This window comes from Chelonia mydas, chromosome 6 (genome assembly GCF_015237465.2).
Source record: "Chelonia mydas isolate rCheMyd1 chromosome 6, rCheMyd1.pri.v2, whole genome shotgun sequence".
NCBI lineage: Eukaryota > Metazoa > Chordata > Testudines > Cheloniidae > Chelonia > Chelonia mydas.
In genome coordinates this window covers 25,995,689-26,012,380 of record NC_051246.2, presented here as the reverse complement: position 1 = coordinate 26,012,380, position 16,692 = coordinate 25,995,689, and the positions used below count along the sequence as shown (strand labels likewise).

The 16,692-nt window shown below is 37.7% G+C and overlaps 1 protein-coding gene across 8 annotated transcripts in view; it reads right to left on the bottom strand.

Annotated features, from left to right (window-relative positions):
* Positions 1-584: 584 nt before the first annotated feature.
* Positions 585-16,692, bottom strand: part of AP2A2 (adaptor related protein complex 2 subunit alpha 2) — a 102,727-nt gene continuing 86,619 nt past the window's right edge. For all 8 annotated transcript variants that reach the window (XM_007059724.4, XM_007059725.4, XM_037899603.2 and 5 more), the window contains 6 exons: positions 16,484-16,573; positions 12,498-12,621; positions 7,280-7,396; positions 6,997-7,066; positions 5,022-5,156; positions 585-3,840 (listed from right to left, as the gene is read on the bottom strand). In XM_007059724.4, coding sequence (XP_007059786.1) covers positions 3,763-3,840; positions 5,022-5,156; positions 6,997-7,066; positions 7,280-7,396; positions 12,498-12,621; positions 16,484-16,573 — 614 coding nt within the window. In that variant the 3' untranslated portion in view covers positions 585-3,762. The remainder of the gene's footprint in view (positions 3,841-5,021; positions 5,157-6,996; positions 7,067-7,279; positions 7,397-12,497; positions 12,622-16,483; positions 16,574-16,692) is intronic.

Here is a 16,692-nt window from a genome sequence, read left to right as displayed (position 1 = left end):
TTAGTATGTGCAATTAGAAGTGCACCACAATGAATGAATTTTGATACAGATAAAATAAGTGATGTTGTGGTCCAAAAAAAAGCAACACCACTTTACTTAGCAGATGGGCCCTTGTGTGTATTCAGCATTCCATCAGCTAACTTTGAGACATTTTCATTACTTTATTCCTGTTAGTGCATTGGCACTAAAAACCCACCATGGGAGAGTGAACTGGATTGTCTTACAGCTCATGCATCCAAATTATTATACAGTTTCAAATGCAGTAATTTTTAATAACTGGTGATCAAGTGAAAGTCAGAAACAGACTTTCAGATTCTTCAAGTAAAGAATTCTAAGAGATTAGTACAGAACCCCACGTTACTCTACATATACAATAGTCACTTTTCAAAATATAAACCTCATTTATATAGTTTTGTTTCCCACATTACATGTAGGAGAAGAAAGCCTTTTTGTTTTGCAGATGAAGTACTGTACAGTACAGTATTTGAAAAACTATGATGTATTACATCCGAATACATTTTAGCATACTCCCCCTTCCCCTCCAAAACATGAAAGTAACATGGAAGACAGATAAATGTATTAGGTTACTGTTCTAACCATTTATTTTTCATTTCAAGGTAACATAGTTCTTTTGATGCATTTATTTCTTTTCAATCTTCTATATAGTCATAAGAAAATCCTCCAATTTGTCAGAATTTTCTTTTGATTTATACAAATGAAATGATCACCATAAATGTTACACACTGGAGTGTAGATCAAAAAGTGCACGATATTCTGTCCTGCTGTTCAGTTATTTTCATGTGTCAATGCCTAATACTGTACTTTGAACAATAATACTGTTTTCACTGCATAAACTGCTTGAGAGAGGATACAATCACTTTGGTAATGTCCAACCATCATTTCACAAAGCGAACAATATGTGTCTTTAGTTTTGTTCACAACACTGCTAGAGTGGCTCTCTGAAACATCTCATCCAATACAGAATTGTGGACATTTGAATAAAGCTTGATTACTTTTTTTTTTAATACATCCAAAATTCTAAGACATTTATTAATCCTTCTCCTTCCTCCTCCCCATATTTAATACACAATTCACCACAACTTGAACCAAAGCAAAGTGAACTAAAACAGTACACAAAAACAGTGTCTCAGGGTGTCCTTTAATGAAGGTATAGGATCTGTATTTCCAGAGGGACAGATGTACAATAGGATTTGGAAGAATGAAATAGCAGCTCTCTCCTTGCATCTGCTGCAGCACTCACTTTAACATAGCATGGTTTAACACCCCAAATTTTTATAATATAGCACACAACAGCACAGGTTCCAAGGGTACGAAAATGGGCCCATTAAAAGGACTTACTTGGGACACCCCCTTCACCCCCCAACAAAGGGTCATTTGGGACTTCACTGGCCCTAGTTACTGTCCGTTATTTTTAATTGCCAAATTCAGAAGGTAGTTTCGTACAGTACTTCAGTTTACCTAGCCAAACTTGTTTGTAGGAGACGTCAAAGGTTTTAAAGAATGGCTAGTGATTTGTTGGTGCCCAACTTGGGAAACCCTAAAGGGGCCTGATTTTCAGACAGAGGGTGCTCAACACTGTCAGAAAATCTGGCCCCTGTAAGCAATCTCAACTTAAGCACCCTAAAATTGTGGCATCCACAATCACTAGTCACTTCTGAAGGATTTTGTCTTTCATTTTTAACTTACATTCAAAATACATCACTGGCCCTTGATTGAACCAAGTTAATACCTATCCAGTTCCATTGCCTAAGTCATCTAAAAAGTAAGAAGTCACAAGGCATGTTTAGTCATGCAGAATCCAATTCCTCACAAGTGCATTGTGCTGCATGGCAACAGAAGCCTCATTTAGTGTGCAATTCCAACATCTTACTAGCACTGCATCTCAAGCCATCATAGTAAGGGTGTGCTTGGTTACAAATGTACATACTGTAAGACAGTATGTCTCAAAGAGATGTATATATTGTCTCAAAGAGAAATTTTACAGTCTGAATATGAGGGGTTGCTTGTAACTTGTGACTCCAGTGATGGCAGACACGCTCCTTTGTATTAAATCTGTCCCACACATCGCTACTGTTGATAGGCTGGGAATTAGCAGCTGTCTTAACTGCAGAGCTTGATCTGCTTAGGTAACCTTTGGTGCATCTAAAAGTCTGAAGGATCTAAATAAGATAATTATGTTTGATTTCTTCAGAGAAGATGCAAATCTTTGCTCTTGTAGAACAATGAGCTATTAATGCATAGAGTCAGGAAAACCACTGTAAAAGCTAATTATAGCCTTTCTACTCCCACCTCAAAAGAAACCAACCCACATACCTTACATGACTATAGGAGATTCTTTTCACCACTACTATGCTTCTCTGCAGTGCAGAGAAGGAACTGTACAAATATTAATTGTTCACTGCCCAACAATTTGGTCACATGATTAAACAAATGTTATCTGAGAAAATATGGTTTAAAATTAGATCCTGTACTTCATTTTTTAAAAAGTCAGATGGACATGTTGTGCCTTGAGGATCAGAGAGGATGATTTCTCCCCACCCTCTCTTTTTCTGTTGCAGCATCATGTGATCATAACCTGCTCTCCATGTCTGATGCAGTGTTAACTATGTAATCAGCATTACCAAGGAACAATCTGACAGGGAACAGAGAAACCAAATGGACATCCTTCCTATCCTCAGTTGCTCCATTTGACTAAGAACAGGAAAACCAAGCCTAGTTAAGGTAATGCTTTCCTCAAGATGAAAAAACAGACGTGCATAGACGAATGACCCAATATTGACTCTGGAGGACATTTCACGCAATTCATTTTGGATTTCTTACATCCTCCTCTTCCTCAATTGAATTATAAATAATTGCTAAGCAAAAAAAATTCCTCCTGAGTCCTGTACTGCAAAAAGGAGAAAAAAAACTGAATTCAAAGCTAGTTTAAAGGGCGATGTTGAGAATATTAAACTTTTCAAATTTTTGGTCCTAAAAAATTTTACATGTGCAGTAGAAGTCAACCGAATATTAATGCTACGCTGACTAAGCAATATATTCTACTGTGTGATATGGCAGTGCTCTGACTGAACAACAAAATCTAAAACATACCTTGGAATCTGTCCTCTCTACCCATCACAAACTTGATGCCAAAACCTTTAAGAAACTTCACTCATGAGTTCAGCCAACCACTCACGTCACTTCTGACTATCTTAATCCAGAACAGAAATGTCAGATCAGTTTCTTGCAGATTGGTCAATCTGACCTTCTGCTAACGTATGAATTAAGCTCACTGGACATTACATTTGGTTTCTTTTAGCTCAAAGCAGAAAGGTGCACTTAGTAAAGGCACTAAAGCACCATGCTACCAGCAATTTACAGTGGCATTTCAATGAAAATACTCAGAGTTATCACACTTGCCTAAGCTCATTTCCCTTTAGTTAAGTTTTAAAAAGCCCAACTTCTGCAAAAAAAAAAAAAAAAAAAAAAAAAAAATAGAGCACAATTAAGATAGACATCTCTCCCACCCTTTATATAGCATAAGCTAAAAAGCCATGATTTTTTTATATCTAGAAGTCATTTTATACCATACATTTTACATCCTTAATTTCATATGAAAGGGACAAGTCCTTTTAAGGCTGGAAGTTGGTGGTGGGTAATGCTGCAGTACTCAGACACTGATGTACAAGACATTTATTTGCAGTAGGATGAGGACAACTATGGCAGAAATGGAGAAACAAAACTGGACTCATCTTGTTACTATTAAAACTGTTCTGACAGCAGTTCACATAATCGCTGAGATACTGTTTCTTTACTTGTTCGTAGTGTGAGTCTATACATCTGAAAGAGAGCACATAAGAAATCTATGTATTATAAAGACAACAGTGAAACATGTCTGCATTTAGATGGATTTATCAGAAAAAGTAAGTAACAAAGTAGTACAGGTGCCACTTGGTTGTGATATGAGCAATGGCTAGTAATTTTCATGTGAGACACTGACAATTTTATTCAGGCACAAATAATATTTAAAGTCTGTGGGGACAGGTCCTCTGAGCTCTGAGGGTGTTTAATGTACTTTTCCCACTAGGATTTCCCCAGATCTAACTCTGCTCTAAAATAAATAGTTTTTCCTGTTTAACTACCTATCTAGAATTTTCAAATCTCTGCTACCATACGTTGGTACTGAAATATGGACAATCCTTGAAAGCCCATTAAGTGATCACTCAGCAGCAGGAAGAGGAGGAATTGATTCAGAGCAAATAAAGGCATTCTCACTAACCCCATCAATTTGGGAAGCAGAGATTTGTAAACCAAACCTGGATTCTCAAGGCAATACATTTCATTCCCACTGAGAACCAACACAACCCCCCAAAATATGGATTTTCTTCAACTCCAATATCACCAGGAAACATAAAACACAGTCATCACGTTCAGTCCCTTTGATTTTACAACAGTAGCAAACACTATTTCTAGAGATGTGCATTCTTCCACTGCTGATTCACAAAGTAGTAAACAAAACAGAGCTATGTTTCGTTCATTTAGAAACAGAGATGGCAAAAAAAAAATCAGTTTTGTCTAAGATGTTGAAGGGAAAATTTAGTAAGAAGCTTTTAAACCTTCAAGGGGGTATCAAACAAATACAAAAGACTATTAAGATTAATTTAGTGTCCTCTGTACAATAAGGAGAGTTGTAGTTTGATGATAGGATGGTATATTTTCCAGGGAAGAATGTCAGAGTAACAAAACACGTGAGCATGCATGCAAAACAGCGGAGGCCTTTGGAAAGCTGAAAAGTAGCCTGCTGAAAGCCAAAGCCAGAACCAGCTGCCTCGGTTTTCAACCTATTTGGGGTTTATTGACATTGACAACTGAGTCTGAGACATCACATAACTACTTCTATTGCACGTTATTTTTAATAAAAAGCACAAGGCATGTTTAGTCAGAAACATTGGTAAGATAAGTTTTATTCTGTTTCTGTAAACCGGAACTTATATTTAACTTGCAAATACAAAAGTAGGTACCTGTGCCTGAAGGTTGGGTTCAAGACGCAGCAAACATCCAATCTGGGTAGTTTTTGTGTGTATTATACCAGCACCAACAAAATTAGCAGGGTTGGGATCTACCTCTTCAAGGAGGGCAGAGCCAAAGCCAATGATCTATCAAAGAAAACCCAAAGACTTGGTTTAGAGACACTGCAGGGGCAGGAAGACAAAAGTACAAAAAGTGTCCAAGAATGCTCATGAAACAGCCTTTTCACAGCAGCAATAGTAGCATAGGAATTCTGACATCTGAACACTGCTCCTATACCACAAACTGAACTTGAAGATAAACTTGTTTGGCACTCAAGCAGTAGCAACACTTATAAATAGGATGAGGGGTCTGAGTTCTCTGGATTCAGACATTTAAGTCTTTTCTCCACACCTGTCCCTCATACCTTCCTCTCCTCCTCACCTGCTCCATTTCCCCTAGCCCCTCTTTCTTTCACGGTCTTTCCATTTAATCATCTCTTAACTAAACCCCATCCCCAGTTTTAAAATAAGCAGTAACAGATACTACTACTGCTGTTTACTTTGCTTTTTCTCCATTAAAATTGGGCTTAATACATGGGAGGCTGCAGTTGTGAGTCCATTCTCAACGTTTATTTGGTCGGCACTATCTAAAATGGCAGCACTTTAAATGTGGACTTATACTCCAGTTCAGATTCATGGAATTCTTATTGAGGTGTTGATGCATTTAGCACCACAAAAAGACTCAATGGAACATGATGCTTGCCACTATCACACTCTGCTTGCATGCTCTAGCCCTTTCCCCTGCCCTCTGGCTTGTTTATTTAAATTGTAAGCTCTTCAGGGCAGGGACTGTCTGCTATTCTTTGTACAGTGTTCAGGACAGTGGGGGGTCCTGATCTTGCTTGTCCATAGGCAGTACTGTAATAAACATGATTAATAATCAGAATTAGAACTTTCCTAAGTTTGAGAGCAGATTCTATATCTGGAGTTACAGTTCAGCTCTATTTCTTTGGCAGCACGGTAAGCTTAACATGGTCTCTTTCTGAGCAAACAGATATGGATCATTGAGATAGCAATGTCTGAATGTACAATATTAATTTGCTTGCTTTTAGTAAATAAGGGAATTCAAACAAGGAACTTCAACTTATACAGGAAGTCTCGCATAGAAAGTATACAAAGCAATCCAGTCAGTTACGTTTTCTTTACAAACATTATAAAAATGGATGTACGGTGAAGGGGCACTGAACTAGAGTGGCCCAAAACTGCCCCATATTGACACACCTCCCATGCTAAACGGCTAACAGATATTCATCACCCTATCTGATGATTAGCCAGATTTTAACTCCAGTTGCCAGATGGTATGCAGTGAAGTTTTCACTGGAATATTTAATCATGCTAATAGGATTTCATGGAATATACAAGTATAACAGCAAACAGTTGAGCGATAAACAGGGTATGAATGGTAAAAAAAGGAGGGGCTGGTTGAAAGTTTTCTTATTTCACCATGTCAACAAAGAGTCAGTTTTCACCCTGCTTTTTGACCAGGTAGATTTAGTCAAAACATTTTGACAAAAAGGAAACACTTACATGAAAAACATTTTTAAAATCTAGGTTTTTTTTTTTTTAGTAGCTCTAGTAGAGAGTAGGCTTTGAAGTTCCCTCCAATTCAATTTCATGAATGAAGTTCACATTTCAGTATAAACCATTTCAATGTTCTTCACAACAAGCTCTAGAACTTTTAGAAATAAACCAAACTGGATTAAGACCTATGGAAATCCTACAGATATTTCCATGCTGCTAAGTGCAATTACCTCACTGACTAATTTGCAATGTGTTCATGCCAAAGCAGCAAGACTCAAATGCCCCGAAGAAAAAAAAAAAAAAGAGGGACAAAATAAAATGTCAGCATTAATAGAATCATTACATTTGTTAATGCCACTGCTCCAAATCTGAAATCCGTCTGTTAAAATACCACACAGTTACCTACCTTTGCCTTTGTGATCTCTGTATCCATTGGATGCTTTGCTTTAAAGATGTTCTGCATTTCTTGCTGAGGACTGTGAGAAACATACAAGTTAGTATCATGCTATAAAAATATATAACACAAGAGCATGGCTGGTAGAGTGCTGAAGTTCAACAGCAGTATTTACTTATATTCAAGTATTTGATATAAGTAAATATAAGTAATTGGAAATGAAGCACCACTAAGCTAGATATTATTCAACACAGCCCTTTCACTGAGAAATTCACCATCTGGGTTCAAATCTTACTTGCTCAGTTGTTTCCAACGCTGGAAGAAGTCTTGAGAGGCCATCTCCGTGGGCTGGAAAAATTTGTTCAGTGTGATTGGTAGTTTTACTGAAATATTTTGAAATGTTCCCCCATATCTGCATGAGGAATAAAGAGAAAATGTGGTACAAGTTATGATGAATTATAGGACTGTATTTCAAAACCAATTTCAGAAAAAAAGTGAAACACTGAAAGATATTGTGACGCTGGTTAACCAAGTGCCAGTTCTGGCCAAGGCCGTAGGCATTAGCTAAGAACTGACAAACTCATAGCTGGAAACCAAAGCAGTTCACCTATACGCTAGTTTTGTTCAAAACAGATATTAGTCTTATAAGCATGTATTTAAAGCTTAGAAGCGATGAAATTACTGTAAATTGCTGTATGCATTAATCTCATTTGTAATGTCTGTATTCCATGCTGCAAGGTAAAACGTAAGTGTTTTATAATTATAAAAATGCCTGCTTTGAATGTGTGAATTCAGATGGGAATAGTGGCTCCCACTGCCCATTCAGAAGGGCTATCAAAAATTAAGTGGGCCATCACAGAAAAAAAGCTTTGTTAATTGCCTCATCCATGCATCTACAAGTATGTACATAAGGCCTCCGGCCATCTATTTGAATGTTGGAAGAAGGAAATAAAAACAAATGACATGAAAATTTTTCATCTCTTTGCTGTATGGACTCTCACAAGGGCTGGAGCTACGAAACAAAAAACAGAGATCCCCAGGGTCGACCTGGGTTCAGCCCTAAAGACATTACATGCTGACAGATTATTACATCTGACCCTTTTTGAATCACAGACTGAAACTCATTTGTGTTTATATGCTTGCTTGTTTTAACCTGTAAATAAATCATTTCTTTTTCCTAGCTAATAAATCTTTAGTTAATTACAGGATTGGCTGCAGGTGTTGTCTTTGGCATGAGATCTAAGGTAAAAATTGATCTGGGGTAAGTGACAGATCTCCTAGGACTGGAAGCAACCTGAATATTTTGTGATTTTTTGGTATAAATGACTGTTTATCACTAAGTCCAGCTTGCCAATGTGGCAAGAGACTGGAGAGCCCCAGGGGACTGTTTGCGACTCTTTGGTAGAACTGTTACAGTGATCTAGGAGTTCACATTTGTTACTGAGTTGGTGAAATCTAATTACAGAACATACTATCAGTTTGGGGTGTCTGCCCTGAGGTCGGCATTCTCGGTCATGAGCCACTCCAGACAGCATAATAATTATACTGCCTTATCAAAGGTCCATTCACTATTTCACACAGAATACAAAGAATTCTGAAGTAAATTTACCTTAGACTCAGACTATTGATTATAAACTCCTTTTTGGAGGGGCAATAGGTGGGAGAAAAGACAAGCATTTGTACTTATGAAAATAGAAGTTTAGAAATAACTCATTTTAGATGCGTATGAAGGCAGAAATAGTTAAATACATCAACACCTCAATAAGAATTCCATGAATCTGAACTGGTCCACATTTAGAGTGCTGCCATTTTAGATAATGCCAACCAAATAAACATTGAGAATGGACTCAACAACTGCAGCCTCCCATGTATTAAGCCCAATTGTAATGGAGAAAAAGCAAAGTAAACAGCAGTAGTAGTATCTGTTACTGCTTATCTTAAAACTGTGGCTTTCTACATGTAAAAATATTAATATTCATCCGCAGCAACAGAATGAATGGAACAATAGCAAACCTGTATAAAAATAATCGATAAATCATTAATCAGGTTTACGCTTTAGTGGAAACATGCATGTAGACATTTCAAAAGGTACAATCTCACTATAAACCACAAGAGGGTGAACAGATTTATTTCTATGGAAATAAATACACCAATGCAAAATACCACCATTTTAGATCAAGATAATGCAAAGCTAGCATCTCACCTTTATAAGACTGATAATCTTAATGTTTAAATTACTAAGTAGGCATGACTGAACAATGTCTATTCCTTATTTGAACAATTTGCCTAAAACAGCCATCTAAACACTGTTACCATGTGCATTTCTTTTCCAGGCATCTTTAACATTCTTCTTTAACTGGGAACAGGATATATTGCCTAAAAAAATTTCACAGCATCAAGATGTAACAGGCAACTGTTTTAAATCCTCCTCCCCCAACAGTTCTGATGATAAAAAGTTTTTGTTCTTTGTATTTTTTAAAAAGACGCTTTAAGAAACGTGGAAAGCCTGAGTCGAAACACTCACCTATAATATACCTTCTTGCTTTGATATTTGCTTATATGAAGATTACACAGTTAGGTGAGGAGAAACTCTGACACCCTCATTTATTAAACAACTCCTAGCAGCCAGCATCTCAATTAATGAACTGCATACAGTCATTTCAGGGTAACTGTTAAATTGACACTCAGGTTAATCATGTTTAACACATTCTCATTTATATTAAGAACCATCACCTTGGGTAAGTCAAGGTATTATTAAAACTGAATTTACTTTACAGTTCATGTTGCCTGGTCACTGTTTTGCATTTCACTCAGCTTGGACCCAGAAAAATAGCAGACAGCTTCTACTAAGTTTCACTTTTAGATTTTCATTGGAATATTCTGGGAGCACATGTATTGGCTGTAAGTACTGTAGAAAACCAATTTAAAAAATTCCATTGTATCATGAAAATGTTTCTGGACAAGAAGTTAATCTTCAGCTTTCATGTAGGGAAACTTCCTTTCTGTATTGAATAGCAATCTAGAGTTCAACCTTATTGAATAAAATGGAAAGATAAGTGAGAACTGTGGTCACCTGTTCAGTTAGAAGTTACCTATCACACTGCTCCAAAGAATGACTATTTGAGTTGAATACAACAGTGTTGAATACAACAGTGTTGTTGTAGCTGTGTTGGTCCCATGATATTAGAGAGACAAGCTGGGTGAGGTATTATCTTTTACTGGACCAATGTCTGTTGGTGAAAGAGAAGGTTTTGAGCTACACAGAGCTCTTTTTTCTGGGAAAGGTACTCTGAGGATATGTCTACACTGCAATTAAAAAGCCATGGCTAGCCTGTGTCATTTGACTCGGGTTAAGGAGCCGTTTAATTGCAGTGTAAATATTCAGGCTCAGGCTTGAGCCTAGTTCTGGGAGCCTGTGAGGTCCCAGGAGTAGATTCGTGGGGGATGAGGTTGTAGAGTTTCTCTTAGAGTTGTTTGGAGAAGGATTGTATGATAACCTTAAATTCCTGGGTGAACTGTGGTGTGGGGTCTTCAAGTTCTTTGTAGTAGGTGGTGTCGGAGAGTTGTTGGTTGGCCTCGCTGCCATAGTTATCATGGTTGAGAAGTACGATGGGACCCCTTTGTCTTGGCGTTGGTTTTCAGGGACTACATTGCTGTCCTATTGGTGGTGGAGTGATTGTGGTGGATGTGATTTTTGTTCAGGATTTCACAGTCAATTTTTTTTCCAGAAGCAATCAACGTAACTGTCAAGGTTCCTTCCCCACTCTGAACTCTAGGGTACAGATGTGGGGACCCACATGAAAGACCCCCCTAAGCTTATTCTTACCAGCTTAGGTTAAAACTTCCCCAAGTCACAGATTTCTTTCTTGCCTTGGGAACCAGCTTAGGTTAAAAACCTGGTACACTGCCATCACCAAGCGATTTAAACAAAGAGCAGGGGAAGAGACCACTTGGAGATGTCTTCCCCCAAAATATCCCCCCAAGCCCTTACCCCCCCTTTCCTGGGAGGCTTGAGAACAAACAAGATGAGCACAAAACCAGCCTTGGATTTTTAACGCCCAAAAAAAACCCAGTCAGATTCTTAAAAAACAGAACTTTATTAGAAGAATAAAAAAAGATAAGAGAACAACTCTAAGATCAGAATGGAAGATAATCTTGCAGGGCAATCAGATTCAAAACAGAGAGAATCCCTCTAGGCAAAACTTTAAGTTACAAAAAGACACAAAAAACAGGAATACACATTTCCTCCAGCACAATGAATTTACAAGCCAAAAAACAAAGCAAACCTAACGCATTTTCTAGCTACTAACTTACTTACTAACTCTACAGGAGTTGGAAAGCTTGCATCCTTGACCTGTTCCCGGCAAAGGTATCACACAGACAGACAAAACCCTTTGTCCCCCCCTCCAGATTTGAAAGTATCTTGTCCCCTCATTGGTCATTTCGGGTCAGGTGCCAGCAAGGTTACCTTAGCTTCTTAACCCTTTACAGGTGAAAGGATTTTGCCTCTGGCCAGGAGGGATTTTATAGCACTGTATACAGAAAGGTGGTTACCCTTCCCTTTATATTTATGACAGTAACGATCAAGTGTGTGGACCACATCCTGAAAGAAATCTTTTCCAAACCCACTTTTCTGGCCTTCAAAACAAATCTCCCATCCTCACCAAGCTCATTATCAGTAGCAAGTTCCCCACAGACCAGGACTCACAAACTCAAAGTCGCACCACACCCTGCCAGAACAGATGCAAAACCTACAGACATATCTCCACTGCTACAATGATCAATACCCCCCCAACACACCTTTCAAAATCCTTGGGTCCTACACAAACCTATCACAACATATGGTATACTTTATCTAGTGCATTATGTGCCCCAGATGTGGGTGAAACCAGACAATCTCTATGTTCTCAAATAACCTATCTCAGAAAATGATAAAAGACAAACACCACATCCCCAGTGGGCAAACACCACTTACAAAACGATCTTTCCATATCTAACCCCTCAGTCCTTGTCCTCAGAGAAAACTTGTGCAACACCTTTAAAGATTCATGGCTTATTACAACAAACTGTAACCCATTAACCCTTCTTTTTGGTCATATAGCTGGAGAGGTTTAGCAGGGCACTCCACCTTGAAGGGTTTCTAAGTATGTGTTAACTATTTATGCTAAACAGTCTCTTCCACCTTGTATTTAGTTGTGACACTGAGTGCCTTTTCCAAACCTGAAAGAGTTTTGTGTAGCTCAAAAGCTTGTCTTTCACCCATAGCTGATGATCCAATAAAAGATATCACCTCACCCACCTTGTCTTTCTAAGTTGAAGGCCTTTAGCAACTTGTTAGAACAAGCCCTCAGGCAATTCCTCTGTCCAGAGTACCTTTTAATTCTTCTGTGCTTCCAATGCATTTTTAGATTCAGAAGTCAATGCCGAAGTCCATGTCTGTGCTAAGCTTTACTTCAAACACCAAACAAATTCAACTAAAAAAACAACAAACACAAAAACAAAACATCTTTTACCTGAATTGAATGTTTAGGATTGGAGCTTCCATGAAGTCTGATATGCACTCAATATTCACAACTTGCTGCACCTGAGCGCCCCCATCCACTGTCGGGTCCACTGGTTTTGTTTGCAGGTTCAGGCGTGAGAGGTTGTTAAGGAAACCAATTCACAGGAAAAAAATTGATTGTGCTTTTAATCATTACCATTGGCTTTAAATATAGATTTACACCTTCATATGGATAAACTGGCCACTGGGGGGGAAGGGACGGGACAGGATGAACTTTCACCGGTAAGTTAAATGTCCCTGTGAAACACCACAATACTAACAAGATGTTATGTGGATAATTTTTCAAGCACCATGCCAATGTACAGATTCAAGATAGTAAGAGACCACTTTTGCTAGTAACCCTTGAAGAGTATTAAACACTGCATAGAGTACATGCAATGTATGCAAACACAAGATGTCCAAACAAGTCTTATATGCTGTAGATGGTAATTCTAAACTGCTAGGGATACTCATTTTTACTCACATTTTGTATCTATCAATCCCTACAGATCTTAATATATTGAGTAATTTGTAGCAGGAGATTCAGTCAAATGCTTTTTGGAAGTCAATAAAACACAACTATACTGTGTTCCCCATTTCAAATGATCTTTCTAATATGAGATTCAAGTTCATAATGGTGTTTATCATGCCCTTTCCATGTCTGAAGCAGTATTATTGATCACTTCTTTCCTTTTCAATCTTTCCTTGTATTAGGTCTTGAACAACTCACAAAAATATTTAGAAATATAATTACACTGCACACTTAGCCCAGGCTCTGGCACAGGTTTGATGTCAAGCTCCCCTTCCATCCACACACAAATCACTGACTTGGGTCAGCAAGGACTCAGGAACCCCACTGGGCCTCAGGTCCAAACCCTGTCATTTTGCAGCGTGGATGCAGTTCAAGCCGCAGACCCAAGTCAGAATGTCTGTAGTGCAGTATGGATGTGCGACCCAGATCAAGCAACTTTAAGCCCAGGTTTACAATGCAGTGTAGATGCTCAAGTGCAGGCTTGGAAACACAATGTTCACAAGCCTAGGGCCCAAAGACCCGATTTACATTGCAGCATAGACATACCCTCAGGGTATGTAGCGTCTATAGTCCCAGACTCAGACACACTGCCATGGGTTTTGTTTTCTCTTTTCTCCCCTTAGAGGCATGTGATTGTTCTGTAGTCTTTACTATCCATAGCAGTGGTCTTTTTTTGCAGTTTGGATACGTAAGGTACTGAAGTATTCTGAAAAAAGAAAAGGAGTACTAGTGGCACCTTAGAGACTAACCAATTTATTTGAGCAAAGCTTATGCTCAAATAAATTGGTTAGTCTCTAAGGTGCCACTATTACTCCTTTTCTTTTTGCAAATACAGACTAACACGGCTGCTATTCTGAAACCTGAAGTATTCTGGCAATTCTCCAGTCTTAAATATATTCTTCATTACCTCTGACTGGGCTTTCAAGTCTTCATCCCCTATGCTTTAACAATTCAGCCAGTATTCCATCACAATCTAGTGCTTTTCCATTCTGAAGTCTTTTTATTGATGCCAAGATTTCTTCATCCATTATTCATGGCCTTAATTAATCTCTAGCAAAGGTTTTTCAGGCCTATCGCACCATATAGTCCCTTGATATATTCTCACTGTCTCTCGTTCTTGTCTTTAGGGTTGGTCAAATATTGTCTATTTTTGTCCTTAACAGTTGTATTGGTCACCTTTTCTTTAATTGAAGGCTCTTATCTTTTGATACATCTCATGTTATTCTCTTTATCCAACTTCTTTGCATTTCTCATTCAGCTATTCAGTCTTTACTAATATGCATTTATTCTTTTTTTTTTTCATTTTTACTAATATGATTCTACTAATGCACAGTACTGTTCACCTGCCTGAAAAATTTTCAACAAAGGCACTACAATTTACACCATACTGTCTTTCCATATGAGAGGAAAGGCAGACTCATAAGTACGTTATGAAGCTTTTTTCCAACAAAATTTAAAATTTTATTTTGGAATATATTTGCTGGGACTAATGTTAATACCATGGACTTGTTTCAATTTATTCTAAAGTTTGAGACTTCTCTGATTTCCCTATCGCTTTCACAACACATGGCACTAAGAGGATCAGCAATCATTTAAAAGAAAAGTCTTAATTTTTGTTTCATTTGTTGCCTCTCCCCTTCGTTACCACAAAGGCTCACAAGAACAATGGCACCTGACTATGGTGAAACAGTAAATTAACCTTACAGTGATGTCAAGGGTGCAAAGTAATTTGAAAAAAACCTCTCTCCATATAATCTTTCAGTTTAGTAATTTTAGGCATTACTTGTAATAGTGCTAGGTCATTAAGACGTAAGTACAATTTCAGTGTTACGTTAATGTCTGCAAAATACTATATAGTGCATGCACTAGGCCTTATCAGTTAAACTCTATCGTTAAAATTCCATTAATAATTTTTTTAAAGGATTTATGAATTGTTTCATTGTATCCACAAGCATAAGTGGTCTCAGTGGAAGTTACCACTTACAAAAGCTAGACCGAGCAAAACAAATATTTTCAATTCATGGGGAAAGCAAAGAAGAAGTCAAAGTTAATCTAGCCATTTCTGAAGAATGAAGAGGTTTAATTACAACTACATTTTTAAAGAGAGTTTGCCTGCCAAAAATATATATTTTAGCATCAAGATCTTTAGTTAATAACCAAAGGCTTAACTACATTTCTTGTAGCTTCCAAGTTGACTTCAGCAAATTAACCAAGCAATGTTGTGATGTGCAAATTGATTACTTTACCACATGCTATATTCATGGAATTTTTAATAAAGCACCCTTATTTTCTTTGATACTATCAAGTATATATTCAAAATCCATTGCTAGACTTCTACTAACTGCTTAAAAGTGATTGTTTTGGTCGTGCAACAAATATTTTAAAGAGCAGTGAACAATCTCTCCACATTAGCTTGCATAGTTTAAAAATCCTCATTTAGTTTGCATTTGTCTAATTTGACTTATTCCCTTTTAACTCGCAGTGTATTTTGTGATTAAATTTTAATTAACTCTGTTGGTACCAAAGAGTTAAAACCATTTCAACTTTAGTACCAGCAGAGAGGCCTAAAACTAAAGTTGGCAATAGATAATAGCTCTGTGGAAAATTAATCACAATTTAATTGTGGGAGGCTGAGGGAACTGGGATTGTTTAGTCTGCAGAAGAGAAGAATGAGGGGGGGATTTGATAGCTGCTTTCAACTACCTGAGAGGTGGTTCCACAGAGGATGGTTCTAGACTATTCTCAGTGGTAGAAGAGGACAGGACAAGGAGTAATGGTCTCAAGTTGTAGTGGGGCAGGTTTAGGTTGGATATTAGGAAAAACTTTTTCACTAGGAGGGTGGTGAAACACTGGAATGCGTTACCTAGGGAAGCGGTACAATCTCCTTCCTTAGAAGTTTTTAAGGTCAGGCTTGACAAAGCCCTGGCTGGGATGATTTAATTGGGGATTGGTCCTGCTTTGAGCAGGGGGTTGGACTAGACGACCTCCTGAGGTCCCTTCCAACCCTGATATTCTATTCTAATCAAATATCTGGTTTTAATATGCTCCTTTTTTCTCCTGGAAGCTGGTACTTTGCAACTTTGCCCATGCAATACAATATATCTTGTCAAAAGCGTATTAGGTAACTTCTCACAACAAAAAGATATCTCTATACAAATCCTACACAATACTACAATGTGTAGTATTTTTTCTAGAGCCATAGTGTAGAAAAATTAATTTAGCAAAATCTGACACCAAAGGGTTGTATTTTTAAGACACAGAAGTGCCAACTTCCTCATCTTGTGAGGTATCAGACTTTCAATCTAGCAGCTATTGCATTAGCCAAAATATTTCTTTATTCTTGTTTATTTTTGCATTTGATATATGTAATGGTCAGGTGCATACACTACTACTTGCATGAGGCGGATCAATTAAATCAAGGATATTTGACTGAAGTTCATCTGAACAGATTAGTGTTGGAGTAAAATTCAAGAACTGAGTGGAAGTCTTGTTACCATAAAATATAAACATCCGACCTGGAAAAAAATAGGTAAAAACATTTACTTATAAAATCCTCAAATATAGCACAGAACATTAAGTAAGTCTACTGATTATATCTGGAGCAAGAGTCTAAGGCTGTGTCTATATGTACAGC